The sequence below is a fragment of the Crocodylus siamensis genome, chromosome 13 (assembly GCF_052110815.1).
Source record: "Crocodylus siamensis isolate JL-2025a chromosome 13, ASM5211081v1, whole genome shotgun sequence".
In the NCBI taxonomy this organism is placed as follows: Eukaryota; Metazoa; Chordata; order Crocodylia; family Crocodylidae; genus Crocodylus; species Crocodylus siamensis.
This window is the reverse complement of record NC_143407.1, coordinates 14,603,231-14,624,872: the sequence shown is the minus strand read 5'-3', so window position 1 is coordinate 14,624,872 and position 21,642 is coordinate 14,603,231. Positions and strand designations below refer to the sequence as shown.

Sequence of the window (21,642 nt, the reverse complement as noted above, 5' to 3'; positions counted from 1 at the left end):
GGCCCACAGTGGCTCCCTAACCTTTCTGGTGGCAGCAGGATCCTGGGACTGGCCTTCACCAACTGGCTGCCCTCAAAGCTAAAGGTGTCACGGAAGCCAGGTCATGGGCTGATCTTCTGCTCAATACAACAGCCCAGCCTCCTGCCACTTTGTGGTCACTTCAAGTCCCTGCTCTTTGCCAGACCTATCCATCACTGTACAAGAGCGCTCTACCTTTCTTCCTTGATGGGGCCTTTCTGGTTGGTTTCCCGTCACCAGAACTAGGGAGACTGTGAGCAAGGCGTGCATATGCATGTGTGCGTATATCACAGAAGATGTGCAAGAGATCTGTGCACACAGGGTCAGTCCAGCCAGCCACTGGGTTAGCGCTAGACTCTGCTTGCTCACTGGCTTGTAGGGTTTCCAATCCACTTCCAGGCCCAGGAAGATGGGCAAAGGGATTCAGCACTTGGATGGTACAATTTGCACAGCATACGAAAAGAAGAAGTCAAAGTGGTGCTGACCCCTGGCCATCTTTCCAGAGCTGAACTGTAAGCTGGCCAGCACATGATGGGGTGCAATCAAACTGCCCCTCCATCATCGATGTGGTTCCAAGGGCTTGAGCCCACTGGGTCACTCCTTGGAGGGCATCTGTGCCACCGTGTGCAGACACCTGGGAAGGACAGACTACGCTCCCCACCACCCTGCCAGTACCTCTGGCAGCCCAGACTTCTCTCCATAACTCCCGTGAGTGCCCTGGCCTACACTGCACACATGAAGTGAGGCCTGGGCAAAGCAGGGGTTTCTGGGTTCATCAGGAAGTTTGAAATATAAACAAATGTTTAAAAGAAACCCAGAAATGGCTTCCACAGCTCCAAAGCCAGAACAAAGAATAATTCTCCAGTTGATAGAAATGATTTGTTCGCAGAAAGTTGAAATAGAAGATTTTGATTCTGAGTTTAATTTTTTTTTTCGTTCTTAAACATGAAATTTAAGGCCATGTTGATGTGCAAAGTCATCAAAGCACGGAGCATTGAGAACACCAGAGCTGTCTGCCTCACATTTGCTATAATTCTTTGCTGAATGTTTTCCAACCAAAAATTTAGAAAAAACAGCACATCCAAGGCATGTTTCTGTGTTGCCAAGCCAGTACTTTTTACTGAGAAAATGTTGGGGTGGAAAATTTTGCCCAGACCTTCTCTCCAGTTTCACAGCAAACCCCCCTGCCCCGTCTCTGGGTCCCTTCCCCCCACAGTCTCACAAGTCCTGGCCCCCCGCACACTCATGTTTCCCCCGGGAGTGGACCATACCAAGGGGTCAGAGTCCAAGGAGCTGGGCGTGGTGTCTTTGACGGACCGCTCCTCTGGCGGGGAGACTGTGCTGTGGGGCCCGATGGTGGGAGGGGGCAGGTGGTACAGCTTTGACTGGTCCTGCTGCGCTGATGGCCATGGCAGTGTGTCCCGGACCCACTCCACAGGGTCCTCCCAGGCTGCCTTTTGGCCATGGACCTAAAGGAGACATAGAGAGGGTGAAGAACAGGTTCTCTCCTGCTGGTGGTGCTCTGGGTTCAATATTCATGGTACTCTGGACCTGTGGGACCAAAAGCTGGGCTAGAGCAGGAAAGAAGGGGATACCATCTAACACCCAGCTCTGCTGGTGTCCCTCAAGCCCAGCTCATGGCTCCCCACTATCCCAGCCCTGCACCCTATGCCTCTGCCCATGCTCCTCAATCCCAGCACATAGTGCCATGCTCTCTCAGCCCTGGGCTCCTCATTCACCCCAGCTTTGCTACGGGCTTCCACTGCCTCCCTCCCCAGACTGCTTTGCTGCTGATCATGCTGTCTGGATGCCCTTGTCTAGGAGGCAGTGTTGGCTTTGCAGCCATGGGAACTGCTCTGATCAGCTATTCCCCCACCAGACAAAGTATGAATTGGGCCGCAACATGTTTTAGCCCATGCTGGGCAAGAGGAGGTTCTGGCTAATGTTGGGGTGGGGGTACCTTGAGCCCGTCTTTTGCCCCCTCCTGCAGGTAGGGGATGATAGAGTTATTCCATAGGTCGATAAACCAGGTCCGAAAATCTTCAATCCCAATGGGGCAGGACAGGAAGAAGCAGGGGCCTGCAGAAGGGGATGGACAAGGACAAGCCTGTGAGCAGAGCAGAGGTACAGATCCACTAGGTCCATGCAGGTCACTGGGGTGGCAGGCACCGCCCCACCCCGCTGGTACATTCCAGCTGCCTTCCATTTTCTCAGAGAAGCCAGCTCAGTAGCTAAGGGATAATGGGTCCCACCACAGCCTTGACTCGCCCCAGCACGAATACCAGCTTGGTAAATCTGTTCCCCTCAGAGGCACTGACTGGCCCCACTTGTAGTCTTGGCCCCAGCTGCAGTCAGGGCCAGCACAGCTGCAGGGCTGTTTTTTCCTGATTCTTGCTGGTCTCTGAGCAGGAAGGCTGAGCACCCTGGCCAGTCTGTCCCTATAGAGGCCACTGCTTCACACAGCAGTGTGGGTCACAGGAGTTGTTGGGGGGGGGGAATGAGGAGACACTAGGTTGCCAGCACTGCAGGCAGGAAGCTCCCCAAGATCATTCTTCCACAGGCAGGGTCTTCCACTCCCAGGCCATGTCAACACAGGCTCGCCAGCTTGGGAGTGCAGCTGAGAAGCACATTGCACCCCTTTGCTCCTGCTTACTTAGCATGCAGCCTGGAAATCAGACCCTCTTCCCAATGCAGCTAGCTGGGGGCAGCTCTGGGTGCCTCCCAAGAGCCACGTCTGAGCCACAGAGCCTGAGCTGAACACCCAGGGTGCCTCTAAAGGCTGTGCTGCTCATTTCTGGGTGTGCTGAGTGTGGGGGAGGGTGAGCTGTGCTCTGCAGCGGCCCCAGACTCAGCAGGGAACCAGAGCAGACAGGGCTCAATGGCTTTGCTAACCCTAGGGGGAACTCCTGGGAAATGCAGCCATGTCAGGTGTGGCACTGCAGTGGGGAAGCAGCTGCTGGGGAACGGGACACAGCACATGGCAGCACAACTTTCACATGGAGCTGTGCAATACTTGGCACATGGCATCTGTGCAAACCCGCCCAGATGCTGAGGCTGTCTCCAATGGCCCAGCATTCAGAGTGAACTGGCTGCCCCTGGCTGTGCTAAAGGCTTCTCAAGGCTTATGGCTACAACAAACCCTCTACCTACCAATCAGAAATACTTCAGCCTATGATTGATGGTAACAGCAGTTTTTAGCCAGTTTCCATGGAGAATGCTACATACAACTTCGTAACCAGCTACGGGTTCTGACCCAGCAGAGCTGGTGCTCGGAGAGGTAGTGGAGTTGCTCCTCCAGGGAAAGAGTTAAAAGTTCCCACTGGAGCAGAGCTGGCATCATCCCCACCAGCAGGACAGCAATGCCCTCATCCAACCCAGGGGAATTTTTTGTGGGCTGGGGCTACCAGAGGCTCTGCCGCCTCTGAGCTGCAGGACTTTAGGCTCAATCCAAGGACTGCAAGGGGCTGCTTTGCCCTCCATACTGAGGGGGCTGCCAAGGAGTTTATCAGCCCCCAGATAGGACAAAGCATTTTGTTCTGGCTTCTCTCCTTTTGGAGGGGGAGGCAGGGACCAGCACCAGGGCAGCTGCCTGCAGGGACAGACCCTGGATGAGTCCCCCGGGGAGCTGTGTGCCTTGCCGCACCATACCAATGAGGAAGTCCGAGGTGCTGTGCTTCTCCAGAAACGTATGCAGGTGATACCAGAGCTTGGGCACCCAGTCCAGTACACGCAACAGCTCCTCCTTGTTGGCATTGATGTCTGTGTCTGACTCGAGCAGCTTCCGACGCAAGTAACGCACCAAAAAGCCATTGGCTGGTTCCACGTTGTTTGAGAAGGTCAGCATCCTGGGGAAGGGCAGAGCTCAGGGCTGTACCTCCAGGCAGGAGTCACAACCCTCTTCCCCAGCACCCTGCTCATGCTGCCGGCTCCTCTGTGTATCACCTGTTGGGCACTCAGCCTAGGCACTACCTCCAGCTGCCCTGGCACCACCACAGCTCCCCATGGCAGGAGCCTCAGCACCCCCTGCATTCCTCTAGCATCAATCTCAGCATCTGCTGCACCCTATCCCCCAGGACATCACCCACTGGGTTTCTTCATTAATGAGACCCGCAGTTCAGGCCCTATAGGCTTCTGACCTGAGATGTCCTCCACATTCCCACTCCTCTAGCTCTTGCTGTTCCCCTCAGGGGTCAACAGGGTTTTTCCTTCTGGATCAGCAGGAGCAGGTCTAGATCCTCTTCCCAATTCAGCTCCTTCCTCACACCCCACAACACACCTTCCTCACTGCTGGCCAAGAGCATGAAAGGGAGCTCAATTCCTCGCAACAGGGAGGGAAAACTCCCACTGCCATGTCTGGGCAGTGCTGATGGGGTGACCCACAGTCTGTGATGCTCTGCTGGGGAAGCTAGTCAAGATGGACCACAGCAGGACAGCCTTGAGGCCCACATTATCTGTACCTGAAGCTGAGGTGGAGGCCATGGTTTGGGGTCATCTTGACAGGCTGGTTAGTTGTTCCAATGATGTAAGGGCTAGGAGAGAGACACAGAGGTTGCAATTGAGACTTAGTGCTCTCGGCAGCTGGCAGTGCTTCCCAGCCTCACTCATGGGGCCACAGGGATGCTTCCAAATTGAGATCCCAGGTCCAGGGCAGAGGGAGGAGGTGAGGGCATGGCTGGCCCCTGCCTTGTGGGTTAATGTCATCAAGGGGTTGCCATGAGAAGGGGCAGTCTCTCCAGGCAAGAGAAAAATGGCCTGCTGCCTCTCTGCAAGTGTGAAGTGGAGGGATCCAGCAGGCAACTACCAGTCCAGACAAGTATGGGCAAGTGGAGCAGGCCCCCATGAAACTTGGGAGGAGAATGCTGGGAACTGGGCTCATCTCCATGGTCCCATGTTTGTGTCCTTTTCCCTGGCTGTGGACTGGACTGTCAGGGTTTGACCTGGGGTTTCCTCCCATGAAGACTCTAGGGGCACCACAGCCTCTTTTCTAGGGGATGACTCCAACCTCACCAAACCTCATTGCTGGCCCTGTGAGAAGGGCAGGCTCAGAGAAGGGCCTGCCCAATGGGCCAGTTTAGCTGGTAGCTCTAGGAGTCCAGTGCCAGGAGCAAGCCCACCCCTGCTGCTCAGGCAGCCGAGGAAGCCCCCACAGCCTGGGGCAGCCTGTACAACATGGGCGTAGCACTTGGTGGCAGGGGTGGTCCAAGGCCCAGAGAAGTGTTCAGGGGGAGCTGCCGCCATGGAACATGCATGCCCCCCATTGGGCAGTGGTGCTGCCAAGCACACTGGGATCCCGCAGTGCTCATGCTTAGGCCCCAGCCTGGCCCCTCCACCTGCTCCCTGCTCTCCTGCCAGCAGCCCCAGGTATCCCACTCCCTTCCTGGCCTCTCTGTATCAGAAGGGAGAACATGGGATGGGAGGTCCCTGTGAGAATTGCAGGTTCAGTCCATTCCCATCTGGGGCTGATGTAATCCTGCAGCCATGCTGGTGAGTGTACCTCCTCTGTGACCACATGGCACTTTTGCCCCCGAGCAGCCCAGAGGGTGCAGTCCCTTCCCCCAGAGCCCTTGCACATCTTGACCTTTGAAGAAATGATGCAGGGGCCCAAAGGGAGTTTTGCAGCTGAGCCCTGAAGTAACTGGGACTGGGCTCTTGTTACAGCATACCAGGGATGGTCAGGGTGTGTCCGCCCCCAAAGAGAAGCACCCAACACCTGCACCTGCTGGAGGGAATCCTGGTGTTGAGCACAGGCCACTGGGAACTCTTGTGAGGCACAGGCAATGACTGGCAATGGGTCCAAGGCTTAGATTCCTTGGGTGTAGCATGGCCATGATGCAGGGGCTGGGGTCTCTCACCATTTGTGGTACTTGCAGGTAAGTGCCCCATTCACAAGTTCACTGATGGATCCAGCCTCGCTGAGGTCATCGAGGAGGATGACCAGTGGCACATCCCCAATTCCTGTCTCTCGGTCGATCTGATTGGCCAGGTTGGAGAGATACAGCTGTAGGTCCTGAAATGAAACAGTGTGGGTAAGTGGAGAGTGAGTGCCCATCATAGCAGGGGGACAGCAGTTTCAGGACAGAGCTCCATGTATGGGGAGGCCAGGCCTGGGTTGGCACAGGACTGCAGGTTAGCACTGTGGGGCCCAGCAGAGTTGTGCTTATGAGGGTACCACAGGGTTGGGAGAGCAGGGAACTGTGGGTTGGAATGAGAGGCAACAGCAGGGGGTGGTGGGGCTCAGACCCCAGAGCCAGAGCAGCAGTATAGGGCTGGGCTAGCAGGGGTGGGTGTGTAGGATGAGGACTCCAGCAGGCCCCCACCTTGCAGGACTGCTGGTGCATGTTGAAGGTGCTGACGATGCCCTCGGTGACCTCCCGGGCCGAGCGCTCCACCAGGTACTCGGCCAGTCGGTTGGTCAGGTAGGTCTTGCCCGTGCCACTGGGCCCTGAGAGGATGAGGCGCCGATGCTTGAGCAGGAGGCTGATGTAGTGCTGCATCATGGGCTTGGGGATGAGTGTCTCAAACACCAGGCTGTCCACACACTTCTCCTTCAGGCCTGTTGGGGCCAGCAGGCAATGTCAGTGCCCAGGGCCTCAGCCCTCCCTGTGCTTCCCCCTGCAGCCTTGCCAGGGCCCTCCCCACTCTCCAGCACTGAGGCCCCGCCCCAGGTCCTCTCTTGTCCGGGTCCCCTTCCAGCCTTCCATGAACCAAAACCTTTCCCTGCAGGGCTGCAGCTGCCCGCCCTCAGAACAGGGAGAGTGATCCTTAAGCACCTCTCCCACATGCTGAAACCCAACCTCCCGAGGAGAGCTTCTGGGCCTGGCCAGCCTGACATCACCTCATTCCTGTATCAGGGGCTGGTCCTGGGGGAAGGCAGGTTGCATGCAGAAAAGGAGGTGGGTCTCCCTTACCTAGCCCAGCAACCCAGTGAGCCCCAGGCCCAGAACTACCCTCCAGTACTTCTGCTCTTCCCTAGACTGGGAACTCTTGTGAGGCACAGGCAATGACTGGCAATGGGCCCAAGGCTTAGATTCCCTGGGTGCAGCATGGGCATGATGCCAGGGCATTATCCCTGGACTCTGCTGGGAGAGAAGAGGCCAGCACAGCCCACATCCTGGCCAGGTGCCCCAGGAGTGCTGTACTGGCCTTTGAGCGTCACAGCAATGCTGGTCACACCACGTCGACAGGGAGGCAGCTCTGGGGGCTCCACGTCCAGGACCCGCTTCACGTGGCTGATGCTGTAGCTGTGCACAGACTCAGTGCTGAGCCCCAGGGTGGAGGCAGGGTCCATCTTGGTGATGTACTCCTGTGTGGAGGTGAAGGAGTCACTACTCAGTTTCCTTGGGGTCCTTACCACTCAGCCCAACCTGGCCTCTTGGACTGATGGCAGCCAGGCTCTAGGTCAGTCCCCAAGGGCAGGTGCTGTCCAGCAGCATGGGGAGACCCAACTGTGACACGTGGGAGTCTCCTGTGGGCCCTAGGCTGGCCTGGGAGACCTGCATGTCCTTAGCTCCTGTTCCCAGGGGGCAGTGGTGGGGGGCAAGGCACATGGCTGCCCTGCCAGGGACTTGCACTATTCCCATCTTCCACTGTCAGGGAAACCTGTGATGAGCTGCTTGGGCACCAGAGTCCATGGCTTACGTAGGTTAATGTGGCTGGACTCAGGCAGACTCTGGGAGAACATCTGCTACCATCTGTTGAGAATGGGCACCAGACTGGACGTTGTTTTCTGGCCTGGGTGACACAGGCACCCTAACTGGACAGGCAGAACCACCCTTCTAGTCTCAGCATACAGGAATCCCCACATAGACAAACTCTCTCACCCAGGCGAGCACTTACCCTCTGGCCCTCAACTGGGCACCACCTCCTTCTTTTCTGCACCCACCCATCCCAGAACCATGGCCTCGGCACTGGTCCTTCCTCCACCCACTAAGCCCCAACTTCTCTCTTTTTCTGTCTGTCTGGCCACCCTTCCCTCCATCCCGCAGTCACTCCGTGAGGTCTGACTCCGATCCTCCACCCCACTCCAAGGCTGTGGAGAGAAATCCACAGCAGTACCAGGAGTCTGGTCTGGCAGAGCTTGGATTCGGCAGGGTTCGGTTCCAACTAATATAAACTAGTCAGGGGGGATTATAAACTAGTCAGGGGGGTCAGCAGGCATTGGGGGAGTCACTGTTCCCCCGAGCACCACCAGGAGTGACCAGGAATAACGGTCACAAGCTGGCAGAGGGTAGGTTTAGGCTAGATATCAGGAGGCGCTACTTCATGGTCAGGGCGGCTAGCGTCTGGAACCAACTTCCAAGAGAAGTGGTCCAGGCTCCTACCCTGGGAGTGTGTCACGGAGTCACAGAGGTGCCCCGTGATTGTGAGGGTGATTGGCAGAGCTGTCAATCACCCAGGCAGCTCAGGTGCCTGGTTGCCAGGACAACCAGGTGGTCACATGGCCGGAAGAGGGCAGGGCCTGGCCTTTATAACTAGCTGAGGCCGGAGCTGGAAACACAGTTTCCTTCTGGCTGCCGCAGGAGCAGGAGCTCTGCGGCTGAGCTGAGCGGCCTGAGTTAGTGGTCGCAGCCTTGCCACCCTAACCGGCTGCGATGATGCAGGGAACAAGATCACCCTGACTGCAGGTAGGACTGAGAACCCAGGCAGGGCTTGGAGTTATTGTTGGGCGTGTGGAGCCGCTGTTTATGTTGCAGCCAGATGGCTTGAGGTTATGTTGCAGTTTACACCGGAGGACCGGGTGAGGCTGTAGGGCAGCGAGGAGGCCTCAAGGGGAGCTCCCCAACAGCTTGGGGGTTCCCAGTGCCCAGTTGGGGCACAGTGCCAGGGGCACTATTGTCGGTGCTGCAGGGCACCATATTGCACCAGGGAGGCGCGGTGTGCGGGGTTACAGACCCCGGCCCATAAGGGCGGTGTTTAGCCCCGGAGCGGGGCAGCGACCGAGCGCGCGGCGCCGGCCCTAGAGAGGGCAAGGCCCCGGAGCGGGGCAGCGACCGAGCGCGAGGCGCGCGGCGCCGGCCCTAGAGAGGGCAAGGCCCCGGAGCGGGGCAGCGACCGAGCGCGAGGCGCGCGGCGCCGGCCCTAGAGAGGGCAAGGCCCCGGAGCGGGGCAGCGACCGAGCGCGAGGCGCGCGGCGCCGGCCCTAGAGAGGGCAAGGCCCCGGAGCGGGGCAGCGACCGAGCGCGAGGCGCGCGGCGCCGGCCCTAGAGAGGGCAAGGCCCCGGAGCGGGGCAGAGACTAGGGCGCCGAGAGCGCGCCGGCCCGAGGGCGCCGAGAGACTAGGGCGCTGAGAGCGCGCCAGTTCCAAGGCAGAGCTGGCGATTAGCCAGGCGCCGGCCAGAACCCGGCCCAGGAGCGCCGGTATCAAGCGACGCTAGCTAGTCGGACCCAGGAGGCGCCAGTGAGTTGCTGGGCGCCAGGGAGACAGGCCCAGGGCGCGGGGAACGGGCTAGAGATTGGGGCCCGACCCAAGGAGGTGCCAGGTGGGCGAGGAGCCCCTGGGGCCCGAGAGAGAGGGCAAGGGCACCCGAGGGGCGAGGGACTACACAAGCGTCACCCAGAACAGCTGCGAGGCTTGGGGCGTGCTGAAGGGGAGGTTTGGAGGCACGCATCGCCCTTAAGGCGGGACGCACATAGATACCCCAGTCTGGAATAGGGACAGGAACACCAAGACCGTCCAATAGGGAAACTGGCAGCCTCCACATCATATATGTCATCAAAGTCGTGGCGGGCGAGGTTCTGAGGGTGCTACGTCACCCTAACGTGACGGTAGGGGGCGCTAGGGAGCTCACGGCCGTCCCTAGCCGCCGCCCCCTCACAGGGTGTTTAAGAGGAGGTTAGATGCACATCTTGCTGGGGTCATTTGACCCCAGTATTCTTTTCTGCCATGGCAGGGGGTCGGACTAGATGATCTGCTCAGGTCCCTTCCGACCCTAGAAACTATGAAACTCACCCTGCAGAGATGAGGCTAGGTGAAGTATGAGGGGGTGTACAGGGAGTGGCTGTGTGGCACTGCTGAGGTAAAAGCCACAGGCCACAGCTTGTCCTATGTTTACCAGGGACTGCAAAGCCCCCCGGGCACAACTGACCCAGGTTCCATAAATTACCCTGCGTACCTTAAAGACTTGGCAGACGGCCTCATCCAGCACCTTCCAGTCAACCTTCCCGCTCACCTTGCTGCAGCCCAGGAAGAATTCCTGCTGTTTCAGGTCCTTGAAGCCAAAAGATAAGAAGTGAGTGTGGTCTGGAAACCCCATGTCCAGCCTCCACAGCAGCCACAGGGCTGCCCTCTGCCCCATGATCAGGCCTGGCACTTACTCTTGCTGCCTCTTACCCCCTTGATGATGTGCTGGGGTGGCATCCGCACCACAATGCGCAGTGTCATCTCATCCTTCTGGGTGCAGGCGCTGACAGCGTCCATTGGTGATAGGTCTGGAAGGGAGCAGCAGTTATGCAGAGGCACGCCACCCTGCCTCAGCCCCAGCCCCAGCCCCAGCCCCAGCCCCAGGACTGAACCTGCCCATGCAGCTGGGTGGCTACCAAGGCTTTGATCCAGAGCCTGCTGTGGCCTTCTCTGACATGTTCTGACCCCTGCTGCCCCTCAGCCCTGCTTCCTGGCTGCCAGCAGCCTGTTAGGGTAGATCCTTGGAGCTGAGCCCAAAGCAGGAGGTCCCAGCTTCCCTGGGGCTGCCCGAAGTCAAGACGTTCTATCCCACAGGCCCTTTTCTTGACCACAAATCCTGTTTGGCTGATTCCTCCTCCTCCTCCCACCCCCTGCAGCCTTCCAGGCACAAGAGATCAGTGCCAGCTCTTTGCCACAATGGGCAGGGGGGTAGAGCACTTGGAGCCAGGCTCTATCCTGGAAAGAGCTTCTACCCCATCAACAGGGCACTTCCCGAAGCACTAGCTCTGCTCCCTCCTGGTACCTGTGTCTGTCAAGCTGGGGCTGAAGGAGTGACCGAGGGTGAGGCCCAAGGAGCGCTGCGGGGATGAGGAGGCCGACATACTTGTGACATGTCCTGGGATGGAGCCTGGCACTGATGAGGGCCCTGGAGCCACCTTGAGCCGGTCGTTTTCAGCCTTCAGGAGATCCACCTCCAGCTGTGGAGAGAGCTGGGCTGAGAGACCAGAGGTGGGCTGCCCAAAGGGGTCTTTTCTGTGAGCCAAGGGCTGGGGCCAGGCAGCAGAACCTGCCGCCCTGAAGCCTCTCACACCCACAGTGCCCCAGCACCCTTCTGGCTTCCTGAACACAGGGACAGCAGCTCCTGGCTGAGCTTGTAGGGGTCCAGCTTCCTGCCTATCACTTTGTGATGTAAAGCCACAGCTGCATGCCCTGCTGTGCTGCTGGCAGAGCCCAGCCACAATGATCATTGGGGCATATGGGCCATGCCCTACCCTCAAACTGCACCCACAGCTTCTTCTGCCCCTTCACGCCCAGGGGACAATGTCCAGTCCTGTGCACCCACGTAACCTGCCTGTGGATGTGTCTAACCAGGGAGGGGCTGGAAATGGCAGGGGAGGCAGACAGTCTCCAGGGGTGGCCATGAATCAGTGAGCTGGGCCTATGTGGCATGGGGCCCTGGGGGCTCTCCTTGGTGATGCCAGTGCTTCTGGGGGCCCAGGCCTCACCTGCATGTTGTGCATGGTCTCACGGAGCTGCTCGAGCTGGTGCGCAGAGTTCAGAGCCTCCAGCCGGATGTCAGTCAGCTTCATCTCCTTCTCCCACAGCTCAGAGCGCAGCTCCGACACCTCCTTCTTCTCTGGCTCCCCCTCCCCGTGAGGCTGGAAGAGCCTGTATTGGGGAGATGCCCAGAGAAGCCTGGTCAGAACAAGACAGGGGACAACCCAGAGGGACCACAGTGGGGGCTCTGAAGTCCCACATCCTTTACACAGTTAGCCCTACCATCCACAGTGCCAATGTGACATCACAGAGCTCCCCACTTCCTGATGAGGGAAGGATCCTGGGGGCAGCTGCCTGGTACCCCTGGCTCTGCACCGTCTGTTCCCTGGGCTGGCTCTGAAGAAGAGCAACCCCAATTTCCACCCAGCAGCTGCAGAAGATCTGAGCAGTGCTCTGCCCTCTCATTGCAGCCAGCCTGCATCCTGACACGCAGATTCAGGCAAAGCGAAGGAGCCAGGGGTCTTCTGGTGAGAGAGGACAGGGCATGGCACAGACCTGGGATAAGTCAGATGTACCTGGCAAGTCTCCAAGCCAGGTCCCTAGGTGGGTTAAAGGGTCACAGTTGTCATGCACAAACTATATGCACCTGAAAACCCAACCCTGGGGGCGAAGGCTGTGCTTACTCGGCAGTGTCGATGCCCACAGATGATGAAGTGGAGGACTTGATAGAGGGTGAAGCTGTCTCTGTAGAGCCATGCTGCAGCTTTGGGGAAGATGGGGCTGAGGAGTCAGGGGTGGCTATCTCCTCAATGTCAGAGTAGGACGAGGCAGACTTTGGGCCCTTCTTGATGCTGAAGGCCTTGTTGAATGAGCTCCTTAGCTGCAGGAGACAAGGGAGATGCCAGGAAGAGTTAAACCCATATCACCCCAGCTCAGGCACCAGACAACCCCCCTTTCACTTGCCCCAGGGTCCAGCCACACATCATGTCTCAGGTCTGCAGCTCAAGTGGGGTGAGACAGCTCCTGTTCTGGCTACTCCTACGCTTCCCTGTTAAGGAATCCAGGGGCACACCTAGGTGTACAGTGATTCAGTGGTGCAGACAACCGTGGGTGCATTCCAGGTGTGCCCATGCCAGCCTAGCATTGCTCAGTGCCCAAATCATCGTGGTGTTACCCCCAGGGGTCTGGCACCCTTGCACTTGGCACCAGTTTTGCTCCCAGCAGAAGAATATGAACAGGAGTTCATGGCATCTCAGCTCACTGGCACCAAGACTGGAGTCTCCTGGATGTCCACACACAACTACTCAGCCACCTAGGGTCCTGTGCAAGGAAGCAGGGCTGCTCAGACAGCACTGGTGATTGAGGTCCAGGCCCTGGGGTACAGCCAGCTCTGCTGCGATTCTACTGGCATCTGGCAAGTCACCCCAGGGGCTGAACATGGCCTGATGTAATGTGCCCTCATTTGAGAAGAGGGGACTGGGATGTAAGGGCACACAGCAATTTGACCCTGCCTCCAGGGCCCTTTCCTTGCTGTCAGAGAGGAGGAAAAGGCAGAGCCCTTTCTCAGTTCTGGTGAGATCTCTCTCGTGGGTGGCAGCAGCTTCAGCTCCCTGCCTGGGAGGTGGGCACAGTGTCATGCCTGCTCTTCTGGATCTCCTATCAGGGGAGACAGTGTTAGGAAGCATGCTAGCTCAGTTTGAAATGGCTGTGGCCGGCTGGTCTAGGTCAGTGGCTCTGTAGCCTAGGGGGTGGTGCAGCTGGATCACACCATCACACAGTTTGTCAGAGGCACATTTCATTTTAAGAGGGATGAGGTGGGCTGTCTTGTTCTGTCAAGTCCATGCTAGCCAGACCATGGCAGATAATCCATTTGCAGGGCAGGAAGAGAGCCTCGCTAGGGCACTGCCTAAGCCATTCTTACAGGCCAGGTGCAGCTGGTGGGGGGCTGGCCCAAGGAAAGTACCATGAGGCTAAATCCTGTGGTAGTTTATGGTGGCTGGAGGCCCATGTGGTGCTAAAGAACAGCCCCTGTGTATTACTGTGTGCTGAAGCCACTACCTCACAGGAAATCAGTGACCCAGGCCCTGGCATTAGGTTAAACCATGTCCTGGACTGAGCATGCAACATGCATGCACGCACGCACACATAAGGGGGATGGATGGGGCAGGACACAGGCACTGGCCAACAGGCACGGGGCTGAGGGAGGGCAGGTGCTACAATGGGCAGAGATGACACTGAGAGTAGGGGATGTCACCTGCCTCACTTGTTGGGCCACTCCTGCCCTGTTCACAGTGCTCCTGCCCAGTAGTTTTCATGCCACAGGGCACGGGACTACCAACGAACATGGGATATCAAACCTACCTAGTAAGTCACTGAGGGCATTGCCTGATGTTACATCACAATAATGTGTTTCCTTCTGCTTTCCCACAGCTGGCAACATCCAGCTGCCTCTGATCAATCGGGCCTTGCCTTGAGCTTTGGTGCATTTGTGGAGAGATGCAAGCAATACCGCAAATCACTACAAACTAAGAAGTGGATTAATAACTTTGAACTCAGCTAATAAGGAGGCTATTGCTTGGCTTCGCGGATTTGCATTTGCTGAATAAATAAATAAGGAGCTTTAGACTTGAATTTGTTCCTTCTGGACTCATGGCCAAATGGCCACAAAGAGGACAGAGGCAGGCCCACGAGGCTGGGCACTAATCCCACTTGTCATCAAGCCCACAAGGATGTCTAGGCCTGGAAAGCAGAGCTGATTTGAAAAGTGGGGTGGTGGAAGGGGATCTGCCCCCGGCAATGCTGCCTTTTCAGTGCAATATGAAAGTTGAAACATCAGATTGTGCAAAGAGGCCGTGGGGCCTGGGAGCCGCAGCTCAAGCACTTCAGGCTTCTGCTCTCTGTGAGCGGGATTCCCCAGGAAGACTCCATCCCCCACGATGTACCACTCATCTCGTGAGGGAAAGGAAGGCTGGACACTTGCAGTCATGGGGCTGTGAGGCATCCTGGAGGCTTCAACTTTAGTAGTGTTTAATATTAAAATAGACCTGCCCCTGGTTCACCTTGCAGGAACAGGGAAAGCCCTGGAAGGACTGAACACACAACATGCTCCCTCAGTGAGAAAGGACACGTGCCCTCCCTGCTGGTGCCAGGCCCCTTGCTGACCTGCTGTAGCGGGGCACTAAGGTGCCGGCTACTGGAAAAGCAGCAGGATGGGCTCAGGTGCTGGTTGCTAGGGGCAACCAGGAGGCGCTAAGGGCCCAGGCCTGGTGCGTCAGCTGACCGGAAGGGGCGGGGCTGACCCGGGAAGACACAGGCTGGAGGTTGCCAGTGCTCTCTCACCTGGCAGCCAAGAAGAAGGAGTGCTGCTTGACTAAGGAAAAGAGCTCGGCCCTGAATGTGGGAAAGAGAAAAAGGCCTGGATGTGCAAGCTGCTAGTTACATGGGTGAGAGCTGCGGTGTGGTTTGGAGAACGTTTAGCCGTGAGGTTTAGCTCTGTATTATAGTGCAGGGGCTTGCGTTGTTGGTTTTGTTGTTGCTACATTGGAGGACCGGGTGAGGCTAGTAGGGGTTGGAGGAGGCCTCATCGGGGCTCCACGGTAGCGTGGGGACCCTGGTGCCAGAGAGGGCACAACATTTAGGGGTGCACTGACCCCAGCCCTGAGACAGAGCAGAGGATTGGGGGGCCAGGTAAGAGCAGAGGATTGGGGGGCCAGGTAAGGCCAAGGCTGCCCGAGCCCCACAGGAGGTTTAAGACCTGAGGAGGGGATCTGGGGGCCAGGCACGGCTACGGCCACCTGAGCCCCGAGGCAAGAAGCCCAAGAGCGCCAGTGTGGCGCAGGCTGCCGGACAAGCCAGAGAGTGCCCGTGGGGCGCGGAGAGTGAAATTGACCAAACAGTGTCCAGGACATCTGGGAGGCTTGGGGCGTGGTACGGGGCGGTTGGAGCCACGCATAGCCCATAAGGCTGGGGTGCACTGAGCCACCCAAAATAGAACACCGACCGAGATACATCAGAGCACCGTGTCAGAGGGGACCAAAAGGCAGCCTCCCTTATACATTGTTGACATCAAAGAAGTGGCGGGTGAGATGTGAGGGTGCTTTAACACTGACTTGGCATGGTAGGGGGCACTAGAGAGGATCACGGCCACCCCTAGGACCCCACACTGCTACACCTGGGCATGTGGGTTTTATCTTCCCTTCAAGCCTGAGTGTGCTGCCTCCAGGGAATCTGGGCTTTGAGGCTTTTGAGAGTTTTTTACATCACCTAAAAATGGTCCCAGACCTTTGAGAGCACTTTCAATGGGAGGCAGAAGCACACAGCACTGCTTGAGATCAACACTCTTCTCTACAGAGCAGGGGCATAGGCGCAGAGAGAGGCAGCGTGGCTGTCATGCAGTCAGGGTGGGAGCTGCCTTGCTCTAAGCAAGGTTTCCCATGTTGCTGTAAGCATGAGAGGATCTCACAATACTGCCTGTGAAATGTAGTGAAAATAAAGTTTCTTCCCAGTAACTGTTCTCCAAGCTGTACTGCTGCCCATTCTTTGAGCTGTGCTATCGACATGCACATTCCCGTGTTGGTGTGTCTCATACCCCTGGGCTCTGACCGAGATGTTTGCTTTGGCAGGAACAGGAGACCATGGTTGAACCCTACATCTCCTTGTGCCCACTGTGCCAAGGGGGCAAAATGAAGCATGTGCATCTTGTTCTTCAGCATCCCCTCAGTTACGGAGTCCTTTATAAAGTTGATGATGAGGAAGAGGGGAAGGAGGGTGCGAATCAAATGTGTATGTAGACAATGCGTCTCAAAGAACCTGAGTTACTGACGAGCAACTTCATCTGCTCCTTCAACGAACTGTCCATTTGCACATTTTCACTGGTCGGTGACTCCAGAGCAGTGCTCATGTGCCTGGAGGTGTTTCTTCAGGTCTCTCTAGGAAAAGAGCGAGGAACAACTGTTCTCCAAAGTGCAGCATCTTCCCTACACGCTTCTGCAATGGCTCTGTGAAGGTATGAACAGAACTCCAGTGACTGCCCTGAAGGTACCACCTATGGAAACACCGCCCAGGGATGCTATGGAAGTAGCCTGAGCTCCGGCACAGCCTTATTGACCTTGATATGGCAGGTTCACTTTGGTGCTCTCTTAGTATAGTTTTATACAGCCCAAGATCCAAGTTGACAACCTCTGGTTGATACTGCTGTGCCTTGGATCTCTCGGTAATACATACTAAGAGCGACAGAAACTCTTGAACAGGTGGTCCTTTGGAGGTAGGAAGTGAAAACTCTCATCATCCAGTGACTGCAGGGATCCCTCTGCTTGTGAGTAATGGGGCTTCAGGAAGAATGCTGGCAAGTTAATTCGCTATCCCAAATGACAGACCCTGGGAATGTTGGGTAGGAATTCTGGATGTGTCTTGAAGGTCCTCTTACTTAGAAAGAAGGTGGTTTAGGGAGACTTGCCATGAAGGTGGACTCTCACCCACCCTCCCTACTGATATGACTGCTACCAGAAAGACTCTTCTCATGGAAAGACATGGAAGTGAATGCAGTGTCCGGCACTGTGAGAACCAAGCTCAGGGCTCAGAGCAGAGCTGGATCCCTCACCTGGGGAGAGACTCCAGACAGGCCCTAATGGATTCTGAAGTGTCCAAATGAGGCAATACTTGCCAATAATTGACTGGCAGGTGAAAGGCCAAGGTAGCTGTCACAAATGTCAGGGAGGAAGAGCTATTTGGGACCCCCAGCATGGGACTCTGTATGTGCCTTCTTGGTAGTGGGGTGGCAAGATGCAGGGGTTTGGTGTATGGTCGTGTCTGGTAAGGCCAATCTTGTGGGCCTTGTTTGGAGCAGTAAGTCTATCCAGCAGTATGACTTCTTCCTCTGGAGAAATCTTCAGGGTGTTTGCAACTTTTCGTGAGTTCTGGAAATTCTCACTGTCCTCTGAGGGTCATGCCATTGACTGAACCAAGGTTTTAGCTGAGAGGAGGGCTTGCCTTCTTGCAATGAAGACTGCCTGTTTATGGTATCTTAGGGAGAAACAGAAGAGCTCCCAGTGCAGGCTATGGATGATGGGATGTCCAACTGGCAGAGGGACATTCAAGTCCAGACAGGCTATGCAGGCATCTGCAGGGTACTGTGCTGAAATGTGAAGAGTCTGCACACCGCTCTGGGTGCTGTTTTTCTTTCACGAGTGTCGACAGGATGATGGCAGGGAGGTGGGGGTAAGCTGATGCCAAGGAAGATTCTGACTGGCACCCCAAAAAGAGGAGGGCCAGTGCTAAGCCTGGCAAGAGTGGCCCTTGAGTCTGGTGCTGGAGAGTGTGACATCATGGAAATGTGCGTGAAGCTAGGTCAGGCTGGATGCAGGCTGGTATGGCACGAGGAAAACAATACTGTGTGCGACCTGTGAATGCTTGGGTTCAAGTGCTGCCAGTATCTCTGAGCGCACTGGCCTCTCAGTGGGCAAAGATGCATAGGAATTCCTTCTCTCAACCAGCCCTGAGTGGGACTGCTCCCTTTGTCTCATCCATCCAGATCCATGGGCATCAGTGCTGGATGGCAGTAACATGGAGCTTCTATCATCATGAGCATCTGAGAGGCTGAAGGGGAAGAAAGTGGTTCTGAGGTCAGAGCTCCCAGGTCTTCACATGCCTCACCCATCACCTGTCCGAGGTAAGAAGTCTTGGGAGTCTTAAACTCCCTTGTGAGAGGCCTTTGCCTGAGGGCTACATGTCTCTGGCAATGTAAAGAGGAGGAAAACTTTCTCTGTTAGCCTCTGCTGGGATAGTTGCCTCTAGATCTTGATTGAAACCTTATGGCATTAAAGCAGCTAGCCTGCTCCCAGGGCCAAGGGATGTGTAGTGCTGAGCTAAGGCCCTGGACCAGACACTGAACCAAGTGTCTTGCCAGGGGAATACAGTTGAAGCTTATTTTCTGTCTTCTCTGGTCCTTGGCTTGAAGAAGTGACAGACAGAACTGCTGGGGATACAGGCCTCGCATGGGCAGAAGTGGTATTGGCTGTCTGGTCCTGGGATCAGCCCATCACATGAAGAGCAAGGCGAGGAGCTGAAGGAGTTGGTAGTTCTGAGCAAGGCTGTTGATCCAAGAAAAAAATGCCTCCTTACCTCCACTGCAGGAGTGCAATAAAGGGATAGAAAGGGGAAAGTGATACATTTGACCCAAGGTGAATGGGTGAATGAACTAGAAGTATCACTGAAGCCACAAGATACTGGCATTGTCTCAAAGGGTAAGAGAGAGGGCTCTCGCACTGGGCAATGCGGCCATGCCACAGGCAAAGGACTGCAGGCTCTGCCTGGAAGAAAATAACTCAGACATCCTAGCCGGGGGTGGCAAAGGTGTTAGAAGAGCACAAGAAAGGAGAGAAGGGAGAATTACAGGTTCGATGTGCTCCCTGAGGCTCGAAGCTATAAGGAAGCAGAAGAAGTTCCATCTCCAGGCAGGTGGTTCAGAGGAACTGAGGAACAGGGAGTGGGTGTCATCCACTATATGCTTAGTGACGGATGCAGGAGTAGGTGGGATGAAGGCACACTTTATAGGCCCTGCTAAGGCAAACTGTTCCAGTCAGGGCACAGGGCAAGGAACATGCCCGCCAGTGAGAATACGCCTGTATGCAGTCACTCAAAAGAGAACGAGGAGCTTACAGAGCTTCCTTCCTCCCACCTGCTCTGTGTGCGCTGTGGCTTCAAGGTGGGAAGGCAGTCATCTGGAAGCAATGGCTGATGGTCAGGGTACCAGCATAGCCAGCACTACTGCAGTCCTAAGAGGGTCATAACACTAAGGCTCCAGTGGGCTTGGCCAGCCCTTTTGGGCATCACTCTTCTTGGCAAAAGAGGAGCACTGGAAAATGGCCTGTGTTACTAGACACCCCACCTGACAAGTGTGTGGCTGGACCACTCAGCCCAAGCTGCAGCACAGGCCAGGCCAGAGCACTTCAGGTAGAGATGTCTGCATGGAAACCCCTTGCTTTGGAACATCTCTCTGAGATGATCTTTGAACAACAGCCACCTGGAGGAAGACGTGTCAGGGACCAGAACTTGGGCACTCCCAGCAGTGCTGGTCATTTCTGACAATTCAGGCGTCAGTGCCTCACTCCCCTTGGTGAGAGCCTAATAGGAGCTGAGCACCGAAAAGTTGGCTTTAATGCTAGCCAGACCATAAGGAAGCAGTGCCCTGACATTGGCGCAGCAGGTGGCCCAGATGGTACCATGGATGGACCATGCTCCAAGGGAGGTTAGCACCGGTGTAATGGATGGGATGATTAGTTCCGTACGTGCTGTCCCACAGGAAATGGAGTGATTGTCATGGACAGGGGAGCATAACATGGGAGACAGGGAGGGAGCAGTATAAGACTTACCTCGTATACCTGGAAAAAAAAGGTTGAGGTCAGCATTGGGGGAGGAAAAAAAACAGAGCAAGACTTAATCACATGTTCAGCTCTGAGACCTGCCTGCACTGAGCTGCTGGGGACCTGGGTCAGTGCCTGGCTAGGAAGTCTCCTCAGCTTGGCCTCCTGCAGCTGCCCCTCAGCCTGAGCTGGGACCTCGTCTGGGCTGGGAATGGAGGGTGACCATCCCACTGAGCCCAGGAGTGCTAGTGTAAGGGTGAGGCCATCAGACTAGTCCCTACTCTGTCTGGCTAGGGCTAATGCTTGTGGTGGGAAAGATGGTGGATGCCCGTTCAGGAATGGTACTGGGCTGCAGAGCTCCCAGAGAGGGCTGGAGAAGGCTGAGCTCCACACCTGGCCAGTGAATTCGGCTTCTGCCAGAAGCCAATACCAGAACAGCTCTGCCACAGGAACTCCTCACGTACACTCCCACAGGGCAGACAGCAGTTCCAGGAATCCCAGAGTAACTGCCTTGGGGGAGATGTGCTAAGGGTACTGCCCCAAGCTGCATGGGCATCATCTGCTGCAAGAGCACAGCAGCACCCCTGGCCAGATCCTGCCTGGATTTCCACATGCTTTCATTCCAGCCCCTCCACAACCTACCCAGCTCTTCTTCTTCTTCTTCTTGGCATCAGCGTCCTTCCCGCTGCCAATGCTGGAGTGGCTGGTGATGCTGTTGAGGCTGGAGATGCTGTCTGAGGAGTTCTGCCTCTTGATGCGTAGCTCTGGGGTCCCAGGGAGGAAAATGGGAGAGACTCAGAACCTCCTCATTATAAGCAGCCTGATGTATCAGTTCTCAGGCCCTGTGCCCACATCCCTTCTGTCTCCTGCTCACCGCAATGCCAAGAGTGTAAGAGCTTTGTTCTCTGGAGCCCCACCCTCTGCAGCAGCCCTCCTGGAAATTTCTGTACTCTGCTCTCACCTCACCTAGTACTCCGAGGCTCCCAACCTGTTGAAGAGGTTGTCTTCCCTAAATCTGTGGCTTTGGAGAGCCTTTGGCACCATCTGATGGTCCTTTAGTTTCCTAGGGGGCCTTTCTATTGGTATGACTGAACCAATGGAAATGAGCAACTCTCAGTTCACTCCAGGCTTTGTGCAGACTTTGGATGTAAGCATCACACCAGATCAGCACCAAACATGTGTGCTAACGCTGAAAACACCTGTGTCCTTGGAACGACTGCGACTCTGCAGCATGAGGCTGCAGCAAAGTGCTGGCAGCTTCAGCAGACTGCAGTGGTGACATAGCCCCACACTCTGACAAGGTTTGAACCTGGATTTTCAGGTGACGGCTGGATATGCTGGCCTGGGCAGTGAATTTATGTTAATCCTCTGAGTGCCTGCCTGGGATGAACGGGCTGCTGTTGCTACTGAAGCACTAGGCAAGCTGAGATTGGGCAAGGGAGCTGTTTTCACTGTAGAGAATGGCAGACTCTGGAGGGGTCTCTCTCAACCCCAGCCACTGTTGCTCTAGTCAGTTAGATTCCAGACTGCATGTCCTCCAAGCCTTCCTGTAAGGAATACATTAAAGACCTTGGCACAAATGCCTCCATTATAGGGACTGAAACAAACTTTGGGAAACCTCTTAAAGAGACAGGCTTGCAAGGCTGA

At 56.1% G+C, this 21,642-nt stretch overlaps 1 protein-coding gene across 6 annotated transcripts in view; it reads right to left on the bottom strand.

Moving 5' to 3' along the window:
* Positions 1–21,642, bottom strand: part of NAV1 (neuron navigator 1) — a 261,593-nt gene that overhangs the window by 11,983 nt on the left and 227,968 nt on the right. For 5 of the 6 annotated variants that reach the window (XM_090026261.1, XM_090026260.1, XM_090026258.1 and 2 more), the window contains 13 exons: positions 20,638–20,759; positions 12,319–12,515; positions 11,644–11,806; positions 10,941–11,115; positions 10,349–10,446; positions 10,131–10,226; positions 7,162–7,321; positions 6,336–6,571; positions 5,871–6,025; positions 4,476–4,547; positions 3,667–3,863; positions 1,979–2,097; positions 1,290–1,487 (listed from right to left, as the gene is read on the bottom strand). In XM_090026261.1, coding sequence (XP_089882387.1) covers positions 1,290–1,487; positions 1,979–2,097; positions 3,667–3,863; positions 4,476–4,547; positions 5,871–6,025; positions 6,336–6,571; positions 7,162–7,321; positions 10,131–10,226; positions 10,349–10,446; positions 10,941–11,115; positions 11,644–11,806; positions 12,319–12,515; positions 20,638–20,759 — 1,988 coding nt within the window. The remainder of the gene's footprint in view (positions 1–1,289; positions 1,488–1,978; positions 2,098–3,666; positions 3,864–4,475; positions 4,548–5,870; positions 6,026–6,335; positions 6,572–7,161; positions 7,322–10,130; positions 10,227–10,348; positions 10,447–10,940; positions 11,116–11,643; positions 11,807–12,318; positions 12,516–20,637; positions 20,760–21,642) is intronic. The other variant, XM_090026259.1, reaches the window with a different exon arrangement.